Genomic DNA, 20,540 nt, shown 5'->3' with positions numbered 1-20,540 from the left:
GGGGGGGGGGAATGCATGCACATATAATCAATGTGGAAACCAGAAACTAAGCACAGTTTTTTTTAAATCTATTTTCAGGAGTCTGGCCTACAATAATCTTGAGACGCTGCCCAAAGATTTGTTCAAGGGTCTCGAGGCCTTGACAAAAGTGTAAGTATGAATTTTACCTTTGCCTAACAAAGAGATTCATTGCATTTCAATTTACATGCGTGCCACTGAGATAAATGAGTTTTCTGTGCAGCCTTCTATATATAGAACACTGTATCATTATTCCACTTCAGCCGAGGCTCGAAAAATGTGTGGGCAGCTGGTGCTTTTAACACTATTAAAATTGCATGCAGCAGTGAGGAAAGAGATAAGTTTGCAATCTATCACCCACTGAAGATGTCCGGTTCTCCTTTATAGTCCCCCTTGATGATAATGAGGGCAAAGATTGAAGCTGTGAGGGCCACAGAGCAAAGCTAACAGTAGTCACACTTCAGTAACTCCAGCTTTTGGGAATTAAATGCATTCATAAAGCACAGGCCTTTCTGAATGCATTTAATACAGCATGCGGAGTTTAGTTTGGTGGTGTTTTCCCTTTAGAGACTTGAGGGGGAACCAGTTCACCTGTGACTGCAAGCTCAAATGGTTGGTGGAGTGGATATACAGCACCAATGCCACCGTGGATCAGATTTACTGTAAAGGCCCGGCCTCGCAGCTCGACAAAAAGATCAACGACCTCCTGCCACAGTCATTCGACTGCATCACCACAGGTGGAGTACAATAAATACAGTTGTTTTCTCTCAAAGTTTCACTGGATTAAAAAAAAAGTTATTTCAAGTGGGTGTTTTTTGTTTCACTTACAGAGTTTGAATCCTACCAGTCCATGGATTTTAACTCCATATCAGTGGAAGCATTTTCTTTTGGGAATGACCAGTACGTTGTGTTCGCTCAGCCCTTCAGTGGGAAGTGCAGCTTTCTAGAGTGGGATCACGTGGAGATGGTCTTCAGAAACTTTGATTTTATTGAGAGTAAGTGAAAGACGCATTTTTTTGGGAAAGGGCTGTGCAAGTTTGAAAGGAGGGGTGATTCAAACCTCTCAATGGAGATAATTATTGGAGGTGAAAGATATTTATTTTTTATCCTGTCTTCTGCTTCACCAGGTACATCCACGGTGGTCTGCAAACCCCTGGTCATTGACAACCAGCTTTTTATCATTGTGGCTCAGCTGTTTGGTGGCTCGCACATCTACAAGCGTGACACGTCCGCTAACAAATTCATCAAGCTCCAAGGCATCGACATCCTGCGAATCCGCAAACCAAACGACGTTGAGACGTTCCGCATCGATGGCGAATTCTTCTTCGTCATAGCGGACAGCTCCAAGGCCGGGTCCACCACCATTTACAAGTGGAACGGCAATGGCTTCTACTGGCATCAGTCCCTCCACCAGTGGTATCGGGACACCGATGTGGAGTACATGGAGATGTCCTCCAAGCCTCACCTGATCCTGTCCAGCAGCTCCCAGAGGCCCGTCATCTACCAGTGGAACAAAGGCACCAAGATGTTTGACAGGCGCACCGACATCCCAGAGATGGAGGATGTTTACGCTGTGAAGCATTTCCAGGTCAAAAACGACCTGTATATCTGCCTGACGCGCTTCATTGGTGACTCCAAAGTGATGCGCTGGGACGGGGCCCTCTTTAGGGAATTGCAGACCATGCCTTCTCGTGGCTCCATGGTATTCCAGCCCTTCGCTGTGGGAAACTGGCAATACGCCATCCTTGGCAGCGATTACTCTTTCACCCAGGTTTACCGCTGGGATGCCAAGAAGGGCGAATTTGTTCGATTTCAGGAGCTGAACATACAGGCACCGAGGGCCTTCTCTCCAGTTTCCATAGACAACCGTCAATTCCTGCTGGCCTCCAGTTTCAAAGGGAAAACTCAGATCTATGAGCACCGGATCATCGATCTGAGCAACTGAGCTAATTTTTCTTCTGTTGCAGATTGGTTGGTGGGTGAATTTTGTGATTTTTTTTTTGTCTAGACAGCAGGCTGTTGCAGCAGATGCAGTGCTGAACAACTCAGAAAGCGTTGATCCTAACTTGAGAACAGCAGCCATTACTCCTACTGATTTTCAAACTCTTCTAGTTAAATTAGTGCACAGTAGATTAAAGGATAAATGTATGCATCTCAACCAAGCATATGACCGAGATGCATTTTGAGTCCAGCGCATGCACCTCAAGTTAGGATTAGATCGCATATGTTGTCAAGTCATTAATGCATGACCAGGGCCTTACACGGGCCGTCCCATCCCAATAAATGCAGATCTATGTTCACTAATACATCTAACACTGGCCAGTAACTTTTTAATTTTTAATGTGTGTTCAGCCTTTTGTGTCACTCAATGTTTATACATTTCTAATGTCATATATTTATCTACAGAAACAAATGAAATTGTACTTTTTAACCTATTAACATGTTTAACTGAAGGAATCTGCCAAAATGAAATGTTTACATTTTCCCTGTCTTTCCATTTGTAAATGAAGCTTTTAAGAGTTTTTAAGAGTTTACCAACGACCGCGACAGATTATTATTAGATAATTGTTGGAGAATGATTTGAAATGATGCCTTTGATTTGGAAAATATCAAAGGTTAGAGTCTACTTGTATATCCTTGCAGCTTATGCTTTTATTGTAATAGTTTGCATAATGTTTAAAGTATTGAAAATACAGCTGTTCACAACTGGGAACTATTGAAGGTATTTTCAACCATTTTTGGGCACTGAAATGAAGGAGGACATTTTTCATAATGCTTTACCTTTGACTAATGTGACTGACTGTGTCATAATTAGGATTGATATCATGCAATTTAGAGTCAATAAAGCTTAACATTTCATCGGAGTTCCCTGCTAGTGCTGTGTAGCATGATATGTCTGCAGTGTGACATACTTAAAGCCAAAAACACAACAGCATATCTAAAGTACTGTGCAAAAGTCTTGAGCCAATCCTCATTTCTTTATATTTTGATAGAAAAGGGCAATTTATTCAAACATACATGGAACTGACTGTACATCAAAAATGGTTAAGATTTTCAGTCCAGTTCTTCTGTAATTTGGCACACTTCACCCTTCCCTAAGAATGGCTTTCTCACAGCCACCCTTCCACTGAGACCTCTGATCAAGCTTCAGTTAAGAGCAAATGGATCAACTGAAGGGCCATTTGAATCTCTTTGGTCCTGTGTCGAGTCTTTGCTGGATTTCTTTTTCTGTTGCTTAATGACATCACACTCAGATACTGTTAATTGGTTAAAAAAGATGTATGCCTTCCATTTCTTTTGTCCTCCACATGTCTTAGAATTTTTCAAGGCCTTTTCAAAGTCATTTTTCAAGCAATAACTGTTTGGGAAACATCTGATTTGTACACAAATACTATTTTATGCCTGTCAAACTGTGATCTTTGACATCGTTCATAGGCTCTGTGGTTTCAGTGTCCAAATAAGGATGGCGAGGGACCTTTAGAAAGCCAGGAGAACTACTGCTCAAGACTACTTAAAAAAATTTGGAGAACATCTGGCTCCTTGGATGTAAAGAAATCAGTGGTGACTCGAGACTGTTGCACAGCACTGTACTTCCTTAAGCTAAATGAGGCAAACTGTCCTGAACCCTGGATGTGTAATTATGTCAGATATGAAAAAAATAGGAGTAAAATAAATACAAACAAATAAAATCCTTTTTATTTTCTCCAACAAAGTGCACGCCTCAAATCTACAAAGCAGCACATTACAATGTAATGGAATAAATACAATAAAATCCGCTGAAATTTAAAAAAAAAAAAAAAAAATGAAAGAAAGAAAATTAACACACAAGCAAGGAGATACACAAGTACCTGCACAATCACACTGGTGGCAGGACTAAATCAGGCTCTTTAGAAAGGCTCCATCAAAGAAAAAATAAAATGCCTCGTCGTAGCGATCAGCACGTCATGTATCATCCTGTCAGGCGCTTTCTAAAGTAAACCAATTTAAACCCTGCTGTTTTTTTTTTCTTCGCAATTGAGGACTACCAAACTAACATCAAAGAAATACAGGTGCATACTCTCATGTTCATACACATCACCCTGGAAAAGTTGTGCAATTGCAGCAGGACCCCCAAATCACCAACCTACTGCCGAGAGAAAATAAAGTGAACACAATTTCAGTTTTAACTGAACTTACTACTCAAGTCTATGTGGTGCAACTTAGTGTTTTTTTTCCATAGGCAAAAAAATATAACATAAAAGGCAAGGGAACAAATCCCTCAATTTTCCACAAAATAATTTAGTGCTTTTTAAATAAAATTGAAAACACTATTTCCATATGGTGGCTCTTAAAAAAAAGAAAAAAAAGAGAAGAGAAAAAAAAAACAGAGTGAAAGATTAATGCTCCAAGAGACATCAATTATATTAGGAAAGAACTCAAATCCCATGAAAAAAAAAAGAAAAAAAAAAGACAGTATTAACAATAAAAGTCTGTACAGAACGCTAAATTAATATACAGTACAATACAGTACCTGCAGATGTTATGCATACAGTACAATTCTCTTTTTACATATGGGCTCCAGCCTGATCTATATACTGACTTAACACAGGTGGAAAAGCGTCTAGTTTAGCATACGGTAAGTTTAATGGTTATTCAGCGAGGAGAGTAGATCTTGTAGTAGGCGTTTAGAAAAAGAAGACTGAAAACATTATTGCAGGATGGTCATCTTCAGTTGCATACTGCATGTGTTACATAAATGCGTCTTCTGACGTGGAGCAGCGGGCCGATGAGAGAGAGAAAGAGAGAGACAGAGGGCCGGACGGAAGGAGAAAAAAAAAAAGCTGGGTTAGCTGTTATTTTTTTTAATGTTTTCTTTTTTGCTATCTCTCCGTCACAGACGTTAAACTTTGCAATATCTCTCTGATCCACTACCCTGTACAGTACATTCGTGGCCAGTATTGCACGTTTACCAGCCGAGTCCACCCTGATACTGCATGGCGAGGACCGTCAGTGCTGAATTTTGTCCTGCGAGTCGACACTAATCCAGTGATGAGATGAGACTGCGACCAGAGAAAAGACTGACTGGGGCTCCATCTGCTGTCACAGTTTGAGCTCGTTGGCAATTTTGCAGGCGATGTTCTTAAAGGCGATGGACGTGCCCGATATCCTCTTGAAGCGCACGCCGTTGAGCGAAAGGCGGGGCAGCTTGCACACCTCCATCTCCCACTGGACCAGATTGTCCTGGCGAGCGTCGCCGTGGACACAGAAAAGCAGGAAGCGCTCGCGCTGCTCGTAGTCGCAGCTGTTGGCGTCCAGGACTTTTCTGATCTCCCTCATCATCTCCGAGGGCTCCATGGAGGAGGTGGTCTTCATGCTCCAGGTGAAACGCAGGGAGCGAGGCTTTGAATCCCGACTGCCGTCCTCCTTAGTGTCACCAGACGCACTCCTGAGCAAGAAACCATCAGGGAGAGAGTGAGAGCGGGGACAGGGGAAGTAGGCAGAGGTGGCTTTCATGTTCTCTGTGAACTTGACATCTCACAAATTCTTACCTTGGTGTTTCTGTCCTGGCACTGGCCTCTCCCTCACTAGGTACCCTGAAATAAACCAGGAACAGACTCGTTATTCCCTTGGGATCATATCAACACATACAGCCCCGCCCCGACTCACTACTAAACACCACCCCCATCATGACTGGACACAGAGGGGGTGTCAGGCATCATGCCAGGAAAGAATCCACACTCCTGGGTATCAGGGTTCAGCACACAATGAGGTGACTGTGACGGTCTTTGTTTTGAGGGTCATTCTATTATAGCTCACATTAACCAAATGCATCATCCCATCTACAATACGCTACCTTTCCTTAATCCCCACTGATCTGCAAAGAGCGGAAAAGCGTTTCTAGACAGTCCATTCGGCCTCTGGATTTTTGCCTGGTCTTTTCTGTTAAGCTCAGCCAAAGGATGGGGGAGAATAAGGAGAGGAAAGCTAGCAACTTGAGAAGCAGATATCTGGTGGCTTAGTACAGAAGAAGCTGGTGAGCCGTGAGGTTTGTTTAAGAGGTAGTGGACACAAGGGAAGGAAATACAACTGCATAACAAAGGGTGTCAGTAGGCAAGGACGTGGTGTAGTGGGCAAGTACGCAAGGGGTTAAGGAAACACGGGCCAAGGTCATAGTGGGCACAAAGAGGTTTGGTTTATTTCGGACGGGGGTGACAAGTGCAGCAAGCGTTATGTTCTCCTACCTCTGGGTCGACCTGAAAGACAGAGCTCTAGGCGGGGAGAAAAGGAGAGAAAGCTGTGAGCCTCCACCAGATGGACCAGCGTGAAGGTGCTAACTGCTGTATGGATGACGAGGGGTGGCAGTGTGGATGTGTGATATTCACAGAGGACTGGGGGAAACTATGCAGCATTTATAGTAAACAGGCAGAGAGCGTGACGCTTCCTTCATTTTTATACCTGGAAAGTTCGCATAAAGGAATCCGAACAAACGTCGCCACTCCTTTAATCACTTCAGTAACTTTTACACAGAGACACACAGTATGTCCAGGGATGATTTTTGTTGTGTATCGAGATTTGAATGCATCTAATAATTTGTCCAACGACTGATACCTGCAACATAATTCACCTCACCTCAGCTGTATTTTTTATTTTGTTAAACTTACACAGTGACCATGATAAAGCTAACACCTGGTATTGTTAATGTGAGCCTGTTAGCATGTTTTTACCAAGTATAGCCTTACAGAGCTGCTAGCATGGAAGGAAACTCAAGTCCTTTTCTGAACTGCCTTGTAATCTATTTAAAAAATAACTGTATATTAATTTGGTGTCAGATTAGAAAGAAAAGTGACTTTCTGATTTAGATAATTAATGTACAGTACTGTTACTGCTCATTTCTTTATAATTTGTTTTCAAGGAGCGTTTTGGTATAAATTGCCATCAATAAGTATAAAGGATGGCAGGAGAGAGTGTCTACAGTCTTCTGTAAAACATGCTGGAGTCTCCTGTTGTGGTTTAGGGCTGCATTTCAGCCAGTGGGGTTTGGGATCCTGTCAAAAATAGAATAATTTGCATGCAACAGCATCTGAAAAATGTCTGGTTGGAAGGGACTTCATTTTTCAGTGGTACAATGATCCCAAACACACAGCTAAAGAATACTACTTTAATAGAAAACAAAACACAGATTCAGTCGTGGATTTGCCACCTCAGAGCATCAAACCAAACATTATTTCTACATGGCAGGGGAAAAAAAGCAGCTAAGACCCAAAGAAGATCTCTGAATGTCCTTTAGGAAGCCTGGAGAAATATTCCTCAAGACTACTTAAAGAAATTACAAGACAGAGGTTGTGTCGAAAAAATAAAAGTGGTCAAACCAGATGTTATTTCCATGTATGTTTGCACATTTAAGTAAATCACTGCACTTGTCTTCCATTATCCAAGCAAAATAAGAAGAAACGAGCGGTGGCTCATGACTTTTGCACAGTACTGTAAGTTTGAACAAAACAAAGCAGGAAGAACGACTTCCTGATCTGGAAATGGGACTACACCAGGAGCACATGAATGTTTCTCCCTGTAGAACCTGCATTTCCCTTCAATAATAAAAGCACCTTAGCACAAAGGAAGTATAAATTAGTAAAGTATGGCTTTACATCCTGCAGTTTTGAAAGCGTTGAGCTGTTCTCAGTCAAATATTTGTTTAACATGTAGCTCTGAGTTTGAGACCACGGTGGTACAATAACTGCTGGGTGCAACGACTCTAAGGTACAAAGCACTGACCTGCGGACAAACTTGGAGGTGATCTTGCTAATGATCCCTGTAGAGGTGCCCCTGCGTTGTTGAGCGAGAGCCCCCGTATCATGAGACAATGTGGGTGAAGCTGGAGGTCCGTTGTAGGTGGCGCTGCGGCGGTCTCTGAGCTGGGCTCCGTGAAAAGTGCTGCGACTGGTGGTACCACGGGGGAAACGGTTCTTCTCTGGGGTGCTAATACTGTGTGCAGACGGAGAGGTGGAGGGGCCGCGTGGAGACGAGCTGCAAAATAAGAAAAACGCGTTGGAGGAGATGAACATCTGGCACATTTCTGTTTGCATTTTAGAATGAAGTTATGGTATTTCTCGATGAAAAGTACATTTTTAACGCCACTGCTGAATCTGAATGACTGTGTGAGCGTGCAGGGTAAAACAGCAGTTTGTGACCATCAGACTGCTTTTAAAGACACAGACCGTGCATTTAATTGTTCCATTTGCTGAGTGAAATCAAAGCAATGAATATAAAAAAAAAAATTAACTAAGGTGCAATCACATGATCTGTTCCAACAGATGTTTGTAATTTGTTTCTGAAGTGATGACCCAAGGACATTTGCTCAACATTGTGATTCTCATTGTTAAATGTTGAGGAGCACCTGCATGATGATCTGTGAAAATAAACATAATGATTATTTTTGTTTCATGATTACTTTTGAGCTACAGCTATCAAGGCATATACCAATTCGTACCATTGTTTGGACATACGTACAGCTATTGATTATTATTTCAGTAATCAAGTACTCTATCAGTTATTCCATTGATTAGAAATTGCAACGTTTTGCATGTGTTTAAGAAAAAAAGAATCATTTATGTGCCATATTAAATACAATTTTTAAAAGAACATTATGTCAAATGCGAGTAAAAAAAAAAAAAAAAAAAGGGGGGGGGGGGGGGGGGTGATAGTACCAAATCTCCTAAATGAGGTAGATCTGGTGTGTGTTCATGATGTCCATGTGTATCTGTGAGTGTTATATTCTATATTAAGTAACCCAGAAAATTATGTTCCTAAAGCCTTAAACTAAATATGGTCTTTGCCCCCTTCAGAGTCACAGGTATCACTCCAATGAAAAGTACGACAACTGCCGTCATCCTATAGCAAGCTGGCTAAGTTAAACATCGCACCAGACTTTAAAAGTTAAACGTTCATCTGTTCATCTCACTTTCTACACACGTGCTTTTATTTTAACCTCTGTAGAATTCATGCTGTGTAAAAGAAACGGTGGTGGATGGGAGCAAAGTTCTCTTTTCTTCACAATGGCGCTTGATGAACACATAGTTTGGTTAACGAGTGCTATCAGCTTTTCCCAGTAAAGGTTTTAAAGTTGATTATAAGAACGAGCGGGTTTTGGATGCTAGAAAAACGTTTTATTTCACTCCACCTGAGCTCACCATAACACGATAACAGCTGTGTGTGAGACCGATTCCGGCCCCACGTTAAACTGGTTAGATGGTGACGACTGAGCGCCATATAGCCATGGATTAAACAAAGCACTGAAAGTTTCTTTTATAATTGAGTTATTTAAGTTACTTGAATCTTTGCAGCCCTACTATGGAGATTTATTTTCTTCCTTTTTAATTGTAAAATTTGAAAATAAATCTGAGATTTTAAATCATCATGTTGACATTTAACTTAAAAAAAATACACCATTGCAATCTCCATCACCTACTCGGCTGCTCACCTGGCTTTAAGCTCTGTGTTGTCATCGATGGGGGGCAGTGTGCTCTTTGAAGGATGCCCTGATGATGACATAGACTTGGTGTGACGAGGTCGTGTGGAGCTCATTGCAGTCGACGGGGTACTCCCTGACACCTCGGTTAAACTGGAGACCGAAGCAGAGTACAGATAAAGATAAAATGTTCAATTCATATTATTTAAACAGCATATTCACAAATGTGAAACCACAAGTTTCTCATTTGTGGCTTTCATAAAAAAAACAAAAAAAACAAAAAACAGGCATAGTGATGCTCATAAGCATGGAAAAACATGCATGCACAGTGTTTTCACACCTGCCCCGCTTAAAATCAAACTCTGGTTTGTTTTGCTCCTTGTCGAGGCAGGGCGGCTGGTGGCCGAGCCTTAGCCCTAGCCCATGGAGCCCAGTCAGGTGACACCCAAAGAGAAGACATTGGCGTGCCTTCTTGTAGACCAGGGGTGGGCAATTCCATGCCTCGAGGGCTGGTGTCCTGCAGGTTTTAGATCTCACTTTGGGTCAACACACCTGATAACTAGTTGGTTACCAGGCCTCTGGAGAACTTCAGGACATGTTCAGGAGCTAATTTAGCCATTTAAATCAGCTGTGTTGGTTCAAGGACACATCTAAAACCTGCAGGGACATCGGCCCTCGAGGCCTGGAGTTGCCCACCCCTGTTGTAGACCCACAGGAGGTGCTGTAGGGGTCATGTTCAGTGTGTGTCAGATGGATGGATAAATAGAGAAAGAAAACCTTTAAGCTGAGCTAGCTACCAGGTGTGCACTGCAACTTTGGGCTACATGCCTTCCTGTAGCCAGGTAAGCCTTGCATTCTGGGAAACAGCAGAGTGCACAAAATGTAGCAACTAAGCATAAAATGAACCCACTGCTTGCCAGCCCAGATCACAACTCTTCCATCCTGTTATTAGTTTTGTTGCTGTGCCCCAGGCACTTCCAACCAATAAGCAAACTCAGCGTTCTCATGTGGTTTCTAGTGACGCATTTTAGTTCACTTGTATCTTTAAGTGTATGTGAAGAAACCAACACAAAACAGAGCAAAGTACTACAGGTGTGAAAACTGATCTGTAGATTGATCTAAATGTTAGCACGTACCTGCTGTCTTTGCCATTGGGAATAGCTGAATAGCGGTCAGTGGAGGATCGCTCACACACGTATGTGTTCCTGCGAGTCATAGACCCGTTGGTCTGCTTGTGCAGAGAGACAACAAAAATTTACTTAAAATTACTGTGAATCATATAAAAAGGACAAAACGTTTTCTTGAGTATTAAACACGGCTCTGTCAAAAGTTGTTTATTCAGGAGTACGCAGTGTACAGTGCCCACTTCCTCACCCCCACAGCACTTGTGGTTTTCTTCCTCTCCTGCACCCCCAGGGGTGAGGCAGGAACGTCTCCTTTTGAAGTGCTGAGCTCTAGCCGGCGCGCTCCGTCCCACTCCTCCCTGTGGTCACTTTCCACGCTCAAAGCCTGGCCACGCTTTGTATACGATACCGCCGGCGGCACAGACGGACCCACTAGGAGAGACGCACACACAAACACACGGGATTGGACTTACTTATGTTTAACCAAGCGCGTCGTTATTTCTACACCTCCAACATTTAAGCTTTCAGGAGAAAAAGAACAGACGAGGACAGTATCAAGCAAAGCCAATCCAAGCCAGGATTTATACATCATCGAATCTTTCAGAGGCAGCATCGACACTTTGTTTCTCGAGTTATACAGATACAGAAGCCAAGGTGAGCACATATCAAGCACAGCTGTTCCCTCCACATGCTTTGAGGTGCTGCTCCTGAGGGAGCTGCAGGAAAGCAGCAAGCCAGAAGATGGCGCCAAACACAATGGCCCCACAAGACTTAGGAGGAAGCTGCTACACAACCAGTGCAGTGTGCAGGCTGAGTCACTGATTTTGAAATTTAAGCGTTGGTTCACTGTTTAGGAAAATTAGACCACATTAAGCAAACAAGTTAGTCTGTCGAGGTTTTAAAGACTTTTTTCCCCCACCATAAATAAATCTGAGAGCACAAGGAATGGAAAGTTCCTAAATTAGTGTCAACGGTGGGAAAATGTTTCTGTTGTAAAGCTTATTGAGGTCTATTCAGCAGTGTACACTCATTCGGCCAATCATCAGTGACTGAGAGTAACTTCCCTCTACACAACACGCAGCACTCTCAGAGCCGGGAAGGATGAGGTTACTTTACTTGGCTTCTCTACGACACCACCACCACCACCACCATCATCATCATCCCCACCATGATCACTGTAGCGGCGCTGCTTCTGATTGGTCGAGATGCTGCGCGTGACCTTGGGATGGGCGGGAGAAATGCTGGAGCTGTTGTTGATGTCACTGGTCGGCCGCTGTCGCTGACCCAGGATGCTGTTAGCCAGAGGCTCGCTCCCTTCGAACTGCAACGTGAAGGCGGATGTGGTCACATGACTCACTGCAGAGGTGATGTAGGCGATCAATGAGTCGCAAGTCAAACAAACTCACCTCCGGGGCTTTTCTTCCCAGGAGCAGGTAAGTGGCCATGACTTCGTCATATTTTTGATTCTGCAGGGAATCGGTGATCTCATCTTTAGGGAAACCCATCGTCACCATGAGCTCTGAGTGATGGAGTCAGTTAACATTAGCGGCGAGAATCCCAGAATTTTAAATGACAAAGAATGAGATCAACACAAACACAAACACACACCTATTCTAGATGAATCACTGAAGTCCGCCTCAGGCTCGATGTAAGGTTTAAGCTCCTCCTCCTCATGACCTACATTCATCCAGTGGTCTTTCATGATTTGCTGACAAAGAAAGAAGGCAATTAAAAATCATGCATGTCTTCTTTAACGGCTTGTAATTAATCAGTTATGCAACACGCAACAGGAATTTGACGAAAGTCTGACAACATGGCGATCAATTGTTATTATTACTGGAGAAATCTTTACTATTGAGCCTGGGTCTGAGTGCAGGGATGATATTGACCTGTAAACAATGAGTGTCCAAACACTATTTGCAAAGGAGAAAAACTCATAATCAGTGATGGGAATAACGCCGTTACAAGTAATGGCATTACTTTTTTCAGTAACGAGTAATCTAACTAATTACTTTCCTATCGTTACAACGCCGTTACAGTTACTAACAAGGAAATGTGGTCCGTTACTATTTTTCATCAAACAGAAGGTTGAAGCTGTGTTCAGCTTACCGCATCTTATATCAGTTGCACAGAAGTAGCTGTTTACGCAAGTAATCTGGGCGCTACAGCTTTAAGCAGCTGCGCGCTCCCGCGGACGATAATCACGATCACTGTCTAGCACAACACCTGGAGCTCAGGGGGCAAAACAATCGCATGAGTGCTGCTGTTTGACTGAGGAAGAATAAAGTAGTCGTGGTAAGCCAAAAACAGGGGAAGTTAGGAGTGACGGCGAGAGAGAGAGAGACAGCAGAAAAAGAGAGAGAGCGAGTTTTGATATGTGAGAGATTTGTGACGTTTAGCGTGTTTGGAGTGTGTAGTTAATGTGTTGTCTTGTGTAGTTAGTGTGTAGTGTTGTGGATAGTTTTGTGTTGTGTGTCAGAACAATGCTGTCTCCAGGTAGAAACAGGAGTGATACACCTGCTGCTGTCAGGCCTGCAGGTATCAGGCTGTGATGTTCTCCTTTATAGTGGACAGAAATTATTGTTTTGGAGTGGCACAAATAATTTGTGGCATCTTATTGAATGCAGAACAGCTGATTGTTATGTAAATAGTTTGAAATGGTTATTTTAAAAAATCAAGGTAAAAGGTAAATGGATGCAAATAACTTTGTTTGCAAAACGTGTGCATAGGATTTTAAAATTGACAATTTATATTTGCATTTAAAGTTATGAAATATGATTCATTAAACATGTTTGTGGTTGTTACAGTAAAAAATATAACTTTTTCTACTCAGATTTTTGTTTTTTGTCTGATTTTAAATCAATTGTGTTAATACAGTCTGTCAAAATGAAAACATAACTGTAAATTCAGACACGTGAGGTTGTGCTGAAAAGACTGATACCAAACAAGGCAAAGTAAATAGTTTTTAAAGGTAAAATGTGGAGGGAAAATCAAAAGTAGTTAAAAATGGCCAATTATACCCTGGACCCCAGAGGGTTAAACACTTTTTTAAAGTAACGCAATAGTTACTTTTCAATTAATTAATTACTTTTAGAATATTGTAACTCAGTTACTTTTTTGAAGTAGTAATTAGTAACTATAATTAATTACTTTTTCAAAGTAACTTGCCCAACACACGCTCATAATAATGAATGCACATCGTATAAGGATTTTGCACACAAAATTAAGGATTATTTCCATTCCATTTAGTTTTTCTGTTGATGAAGGCTGTAGTGAAATCAAATTTTAAGTCCACTCTTTGAAGAATATCATTCCTCTGACAGGCTATAAAATTAAAACCATTCTTTTGTTTTCCACCAACCAACAGTGGCAATTACCTGCTTCCATGACATAAAAACAATATTACTCCACATGGTTACGACTGTCTTTTTGACTACTTGCTGGAGAGGAAATAACTGTTAAGCTGCATCAATGCAAACACAGGTATTACCTCCAAACTGCCTCGTTTCACGGGATTGAGCACGAGCAGTTTCTTTAGCAGGTTTTCACAGTCTGTGGACATGTAGAAGGGAATACGGTACTTTCCTCGCAGGACTCTCTCTCTCAGCTCCTGCACACCAAAGTTGCAGACAGACAGGAGGAGAATTTAGCAACAAAGTTTAACAATAAAAGGAACAGCATCATTTTTCCCATGTAAGCCATTTGAAAGGAGCAGACCCCAGCGTAAACAACACAATCGCTCTATAATGTTGCTTATTTACTCATCAAGTGTGCACTCAGTAGCTATTTAGAGTCAAGTGGTGAATGCCAGTCAAATATTTATTCTCCTATGGCTCCGTTTTGGCTGGCTGTGTTCACATGCTGTACTTGTGGCTGTAAAGATATTGATCAATGCGCCTATAACACTGCAGGTCATTCAGCCCTGCTGTGAACATTAGTGAATCTGACTAAATTTAGTCCAAACTGTTGCTTTATTAAAGGAACATGAATTCATGCGCATGTCTCATTACACACAATACACAGTAAATTCCACCTTTAATTTTTTATGGTTGAAGTAACAACCTCGTGTGAACATCATAAGTCTGTCAGAATGGCTCAGATTTTTTTTTGGCCCAACTTCATTTAATCAGGCTTTTTGGAGTTCAAGCTATTTCATACTCAAACAGAAGTATTCAAACTGATGAATAAAAGATCTAATTACTAACACTGTTACGGTTCAGCTATAATTATTTGGACTATAAATATTTTTTAATAAAATGCGCTGAAGTTCAGAGGAAAAGATTTGCATTTGTAGTTTTACTGTTGGTTTCTGTTTTTTCTTCTTTCTAGACTACTTGTCTCTCAAAAAGCTTTTCCTCACTCTCAACTGTGATGTGGACAATTAATAAAGGAATTTGTAACTTAACTCAAGAGCAACACCACAGTTGTACTAATCATGACGAAACCTGGTAGAAAAATAACTCCTCCCTTTATGTACACTGTATCAGTGTTTTCTATTGTCTGAATGCACACAACTGAGAATATCTGCAAGACCCAAGTGCAATATGATCTTAAGATGATTACATAAGCATTTTATCTGAAACACACAGAGCACTTTATCGACATGTGGACAGCCAGAGGTGGAAAGTGCTCACAGAGGAAAAAACTTTTCCAAGCTTATCACCAGTTGCAACATTAAAATTTCCAAGTAGTTCCTGAGTCAATATGAACTACTTAGAACAAACAAACAAAACAGCTGCCCACCTTTAGGTTCTGTCCATCAAAGGGCAGTGAGCCGCTGACCAGTGTGTAGAGGATAACCCCTAGACTCCAGACATCCACCTCTGGACCATCGTACTTCTTCCCCTGGAAGAGTTCGGGAGCAGCGTATGGCGGAGAGCCACAGAAAGTATCCAGTTTGCTGCCCACAGTGAACTCATTGCTGAAGCCGAAATCAGCTATCTTGATGTTCATATCTGCATCTAACAACAGGTTCTCTGCCTGCAGTGAAGAGAAAAAGAGGCAAAGCACACCGTGGACTGTCAACACCGACAGGAAGTGACTGATGTGGATAATCGTGAGGAGAACTTGTCTCACAAACTTTCACCTTTAGATCTCTGTGTACTATCCTCCTCTGGTGACAATACTGCACTGCAGACACAATCTGAAATATTAAAAAAAACAAAAAACAAAACAGGCATCATGACAGTTAAATACATGTACAATATCATGTACATTACATAGAAATGCACACAAACTGCAGCCTTTTCTTTATTGATTAATCAAACCGGTGTTTGTTCACAAACTGTTTTCGTTGGACTAGCTGGTGATTCTAAGGGCGCTTTCACACTGATAGCTTGTTTACTCTGAATCAGTTGATGAGTTTGTAAACTAGCAGCTTCATCCCAGGGTTTGGTTTGGTTTCACACAGACAAAAATCCAAGTGAAATCCAAGTGAACCAAAACGCATCACAACAAACCACGTGAGAACATTCAGCGCACTCATTGGCTGGGGCGGGAGCAACAAAGGTATATACAGGAAGAAGGTGTTGGGTGAGAACACTGAATTTACATTCATTTCAGTTAGTTGCTAGCCCATGCAGACCTTTGCACATCTATAGTATCTTCCTGCAGTTAGAATAAAAAACAAAACAAAAATACGTTTCTACGGGATTTTTTTTTTTTAACTTAAACTTGTAACATACACCAGGGTAGTTGGTTCAGATTGGGGTTGGATTACGTTCACACCATAAATGAACCGTTCCAGACCACCTCCCCCCAGTTGTCACGGTGCGGTTGTTTTGTCTGATCACACCTGCACAAACTAACCGCACGAAAGGGGAAAATTAACCAGAATCAGAGTTCGATTTCCACAGGTGTGGAAACCCCTTAAATTAGCCACAGATGTGAATATAACTGCAAAAGACTAGCTACCTGATCAGGTGCACCTCGCCTCTCATGCTATGCCAGCTGGAAAAGGCTTCAGACCCTCCAGTGAAATTAATATTTGAATTAGCAGTTAAGAAAAATAGAAGGCTGGATATTGTATAAGATTCTTGCAGTGGCATTGTTTATCTCAAAACGTGAGACAAACAAACAAAGAGAGCTTTCATGCAAGCAAAACATTTTATTAGTATTTGCACATGATCTTTAATCAAGCTATTATTTAAAAGAGGCCACAAACCTGCATGCACTCAGACATAAATGAACACATCTGGATTTTGACCCTGTCGACGTTACACCGAAGGAAAAAGAATAAAAATAAAATTGAATTCTGTTCACTTTCAGGCCAGGCATGAAAGGAAACTAGTAAATCCACAAACTACTGTAGATGCCTTATTGCTCCTGCAGCACCACTAGATGTCAGAGCAGCATCTAAAAGGAAGTTGTTCCCTCTTTCCTCTGCAGTCAGTGATAAAGCTTGATCTTGGTGCATGCAGTCTTCTCTCAAAAAACAGTAAGGGAATGACGACAGAGGCGTGAGCGCTGCGATACTGATGACTCACCTGTCTGAACTTGGCTCTGGCCTCCTTCTCCTTCATTCTGCCGTGAGCCACTAGATAGTCAAACACTTCACCTGTAGAAAGAAGAAATATATAATTATCAATAAGTATATTGATAAAAATCACATCAATAACCATGTACTAATGCTTGCTTTGAGGTAACCCAACAAATAACATGTTTAATATTTAATTTGAAATGGTGACTAGCTGGAGTGACAGATTTGTAAATAAGCATTTTTGCAATGAATATTAGATTTAAACTAACACAACAGAGTGACACTCGGAAAAATTAACAAAATGTCACCTGTTTGGTGGACATGAATTAATGCTTCACTTACCACCACTGGCATACTCCATCACCAAATAAAGAGTCTTCTCTGTTTCAATCACCTCAAACAATTTCACTGCAGGAGAAAGTGGGGAAAGGAGGCAGAGATAAAGTAAATCAAAAGCTAATTGAAGGTTGTGATTTGGTGTAAGCTGAGCTTGCTGGTCTGGTCTATCCTAATTCAATAAAACTCTTAACAGAGTCTGAATGGTGCCAGCATGGTACAAAGTGGCATTAAACCATTTGCTAACTATGCTTGTACTTTTGTACAGTCAGATCAAGATGTGATCATTTCTTTATATTTTTCTAGGAAAATGGGAAGCAGGTTCTGCGATTTATTTAAACAAGTTCAAACACACAGTAGATAAGACAAAACAGAGTTTCTGCAACTCTAAGGAGCCTAAAAGTCAATATTTGGTATGACTACCTTCATTCTTTAACACAGCCTGAACTGTAGTTTAAGTAGTTGTCAGGAATAGTTCTCAAGACATCTTGATGGACATTTAAAGCTCTTCTTTGGATGTTGGCGGCTTCTTATTCTGTTTACTCTCAAGTTGATCCCACTCTGCTTTTTCACCCAGACTCTGGGGAGGCCAACATGACTGATAGTGTTCCTTTGTGTGTTTTTCTATTCCAGGTATGCTTTTACTGTATTTGGCAGTGTTTTGGGGATCACTGTCACGCTGACGAATGAAAACCTTTGCTTCAATCAGACACTTTCCAGGTGATATTGCATGGCATGGAGGAGATTTCCCTGCAGCCAATGTTCCAAGAAAAACTTTAAAAGACCTTAAGAAAGCCTAGAGAACTATTGCTCAAGACGAGCTAAGAAGAAAAGAAAAAAAAATGAGGTGTGGATCATGAGTTTTGGACAGTATTCTAAGTAAAAGAATAATTTGCAGAAGGAAAGTACAATCTTCTCAAAGTGTGAGATGTTTTCATGGATAAGGCAGTAACTTAATGGGGATCGCTTGTTACACAGTGTGCTTTCACAGGGAAATACTAATCCAAACTCACTGAGGGTCTTGTAGGTTGCTGTTTGGGCTTACCTATATTTGGATGATTCAAAATCTTCATTATTCTGACTTCCCTGAAGAGCTGTAGAGACAGACAGGAACATTTAATGCACCCACAAACATGTCAAATGAAATTACAATCAATGAGCACTTAGTGTCAGCTCGGGCTCTGCTGGGAAAGCACTTATTAAGCAGTGATTAGAGGAGTTAAGTGAAGGGAACTCAGCCACAATAAATTACACGGATCTTCGAAACCATAAGAGAACCTGAGGATGACAGGACAACTGGACTGTGTGAAGCAACATGGCGCAGCGACAACATTGTGCTAAACCCTGCCCTACACAGACAGGGTAGAGAATTACATCTCCACCGACACGCTGCAGTCCAGCAAGCCGGCCAATCGGTTGTCCAAACAGCCAGTCAGCAGCATCGCACGCACAGCCAGCCACTGCAGAGAGGCAGTACACAGGCTCAGAGCCAGTCAGACATCTGCTGCCTAATGTAATCATCTTAGCATGCAAAAAAGATGCAGAAATGATGCTGATGCCTTAGTCACATAACTGTAGAAAACAAAATGTAGAAGAAGGTTCCTCTACTGCAGAGGGAGAAAGTTTCTATCCAGCCACAGGAGGATAAAGGAAAATCTAATTTCTCTGAGCCCCCCTGTGCAACATCTGAGTGATGAGTCAGAAAGCAGAATCATTTAAAACTCAGTCTTGGCACGGCTGTTTATGTCAGACGAGCTTCTGCAGCCACTTAGAGGTGCTGTTGAATCGTCTACATTCTGCTGATTCTCAGCAGAGCTCTGCTGAGGTTGTGTTTGAGTGTTAAATTTCAACGCCAACACGACTGGGATTTCACACCTGAGGCAGAACACAGATTTTTGCCATTTGCTGGCTTCGACTCAGTGAAAACCGAGCGACGCTTTGATCCACGGTCTTTTCTAAAAAAAAAAGAGGAAAAATATGTCGTTATCGAATGTGTCAAATTAAACGAAGAGAATGGATACTGTATTGTGGTGTGTGTGTGTCTATATGAGCGTGTTTGTTCGACTTCTTTCAGTGGCCTTTTAGGTCTTACATAAGTGCCGGGATAGTCTATGTTTCTAGGTCATCAAACACAGCTATTACACCAGTGTGAGCAGGCCTGACTCTGTGGGACCTCTGAGCCACAGTCTGGTTCAACAACATGCAGGTACTCACTCTCACTCTAATTCTTTCTTTGGGTCCCTGTCTCTACTTGCTCACCTGCCTCACTTTTTCTTTTCTTCCTCTCATAACATCCAAAAAACACACCCACGTCGACACACGAATAATGCAAGAAAAAGTCTCAAGTTTTCTTAAACCTAAACAACACTTTTTCCCCCAAACAAGTGTGGTTTGAAGACTAACATAGATTATTTCCCAGTGCCACAGAGCTCCGTTGTTGTCCGGAAAATATTAAAACCACATCAGTAAGGCACACTCGGTGACATTTTCCCTCTTTACAATGTAGATGGGCACTGTAGTTTATTCAGAGGCAAGCCCACACTCCTCCCACTGCTCTAAATGTTCTCAACAGTACAAGATAAGCAGTCCAAGACATTTTTTTTGTAAATAAATCTTCATCATAAAGTTTCAAAAATGTCCTTTTCATCGTCATGTTAATGACATTTATTGACAATAGCAAAAAAATTATATATTATTATATTTCATCCCTATTAAGTAAGCGAGCTTCTTTGGCGTTTCATGACAGATCACAGTAATACAGACATATCTGAATTTCATTTTATAGCTTTTCACCGTTTTAATTATCAGGCCCAAAAGAGATGCACTGGCCAGCTGAGCAGCACCAAAAGGCCCGAAAGACCACAGAAGACAACTAAACCGGATGCTAAAAGAATGATTTCCATTATTAAGAAGAACAACTTCTCAGCAATTAACCAAATCAAGAACACTCCTGAGAAGGCAGATGTATAACTGTCAAAGTCTACAATGAAGAGACGCCTTCATGAATGCAAATGTAGATGATCTACAAGGTGCAAACCACTGGCTACACTCAAGAACAAGAAGGTCAGGTTAGACTTAGGCAGGTCATACCACATGACCTGTCTAACATGGTGGAGGCTAGGGGTGGGGGAAAAAAAAT

At 41.5% G+C, this 20,540-nt stretch overlaps 2 protein-coding genes across 5 annotated transcripts in view; one reads left to right on the top strand and one right to left on the bottom strand.

Annotated features, from left to right (window-relative positions):
• Positions 1-2,882, top strand: part of LOC102311524 (leucine-rich glioma-inactivated protein 1) — a 5,573-nt gene extending 2,691 nt beyond the window's left edge. The window contains exons 5-8 of the mRNA XM_005913969.3: positions 79-150; positions 586-755; positions 849-1,013; positions 1,146-2,882. Coding sequence (XP_005914031.1) covers positions 79-150; positions 586-755; positions 849-1,013; positions 1,146-1,963 — 1,225 coding nt within the window. The 3' untranslated portion in view covers positions 1,964-2,882. The remainder of the gene's footprint in view (positions 1-78; positions 151-585; positions 756-848; positions 1,014-1,145) is intronic.
• An 810-nt stretch (positions 2,883-3,692) lies between these two features.
• mark1 (MAP/microtubule affinity-regulating kinase 1) overlaps positions 3,693-20,540 on the bottom strand; it is a 42,405-nt gene continuing 25,557 nt past the window's right edge. The window contains exons 4-19 of one of the 4 annotated variants that reach the window (XM_042224823.1): positions 18,447-18,495; positions 17,408-17,473; positions 17,073-17,143; positions 15,674-15,730; positions 15,331-15,567; positions 14,078-14,197; positions 12,196-12,295; positions 11,994-12,106; positions 11,704-11,908; positions 10,838-11,019; positions 10,600-10,691; positions 9,476-9,616; positions 7,771-8,022; positions 6,240-6,266; positions 5,547-5,591; positions 3,693-5,443 (exon numbers count right to left, since the gene is read on the bottom strand). In XM_042224823.1, coding sequence (XP_042080757.1) covers positions 5,098-5,443; positions 5,547-5,591; positions 6,240-6,266; positions 7,771-8,022; positions 9,476-9,616; positions 10,600-10,691; positions 10,838-11,019; positions 11,704-11,908; positions 11,994-12,106; positions 12,196-12,295; positions 14,078-14,197; positions 15,331-15,567; positions 15,674-15,730; positions 17,073-17,143; positions 17,408-17,473; positions 18,447-18,495 — 2,103 coding nt within the window. In that variant the 3' untranslated portion in view covers positions 3,693-5,097. The remainder of the gene's footprint in view (positions 5,444-5,546; positions 5,592-6,239; positions 6,267-7,770; positions 8,023-9,475; positions 9,617-10,599; positions 10,692-10,837; positions 11,020-11,703; positions 11,909-11,993; positions 12,107-12,195; positions 12,296-14,077; positions 14,198-15,330; positions 15,568-15,673; positions 15,731-17,072; positions 17,144-17,407; positions 17,474-18,446; positions 18,496-20,540) is intronic. The other 3 variants (XM_042224825.1, XM_005913971.3, XM_014336692.2) reach the window with 3 other exon arrangements.

This window comes from Haplochromis burtoni, unplaced genomic scaffold (genome assembly GCF_018398535.1).
Source record: "Haplochromis burtoni strain Fernald_Lab_line unplaced genomic scaffold, NCSU_Asbu1 Contig_7, whole genome shotgun sequence".
NCBI lineage: Eukaryota > Metazoa > Chordata > Actinopteri > Cichliformes > Cichlidae > Haplochromis > Haplochromis burtoni.
Note: the sequence above shows the minus strand (reverse complement) of the source record. Positions and strands in the feature narration are given on the sequence as shown.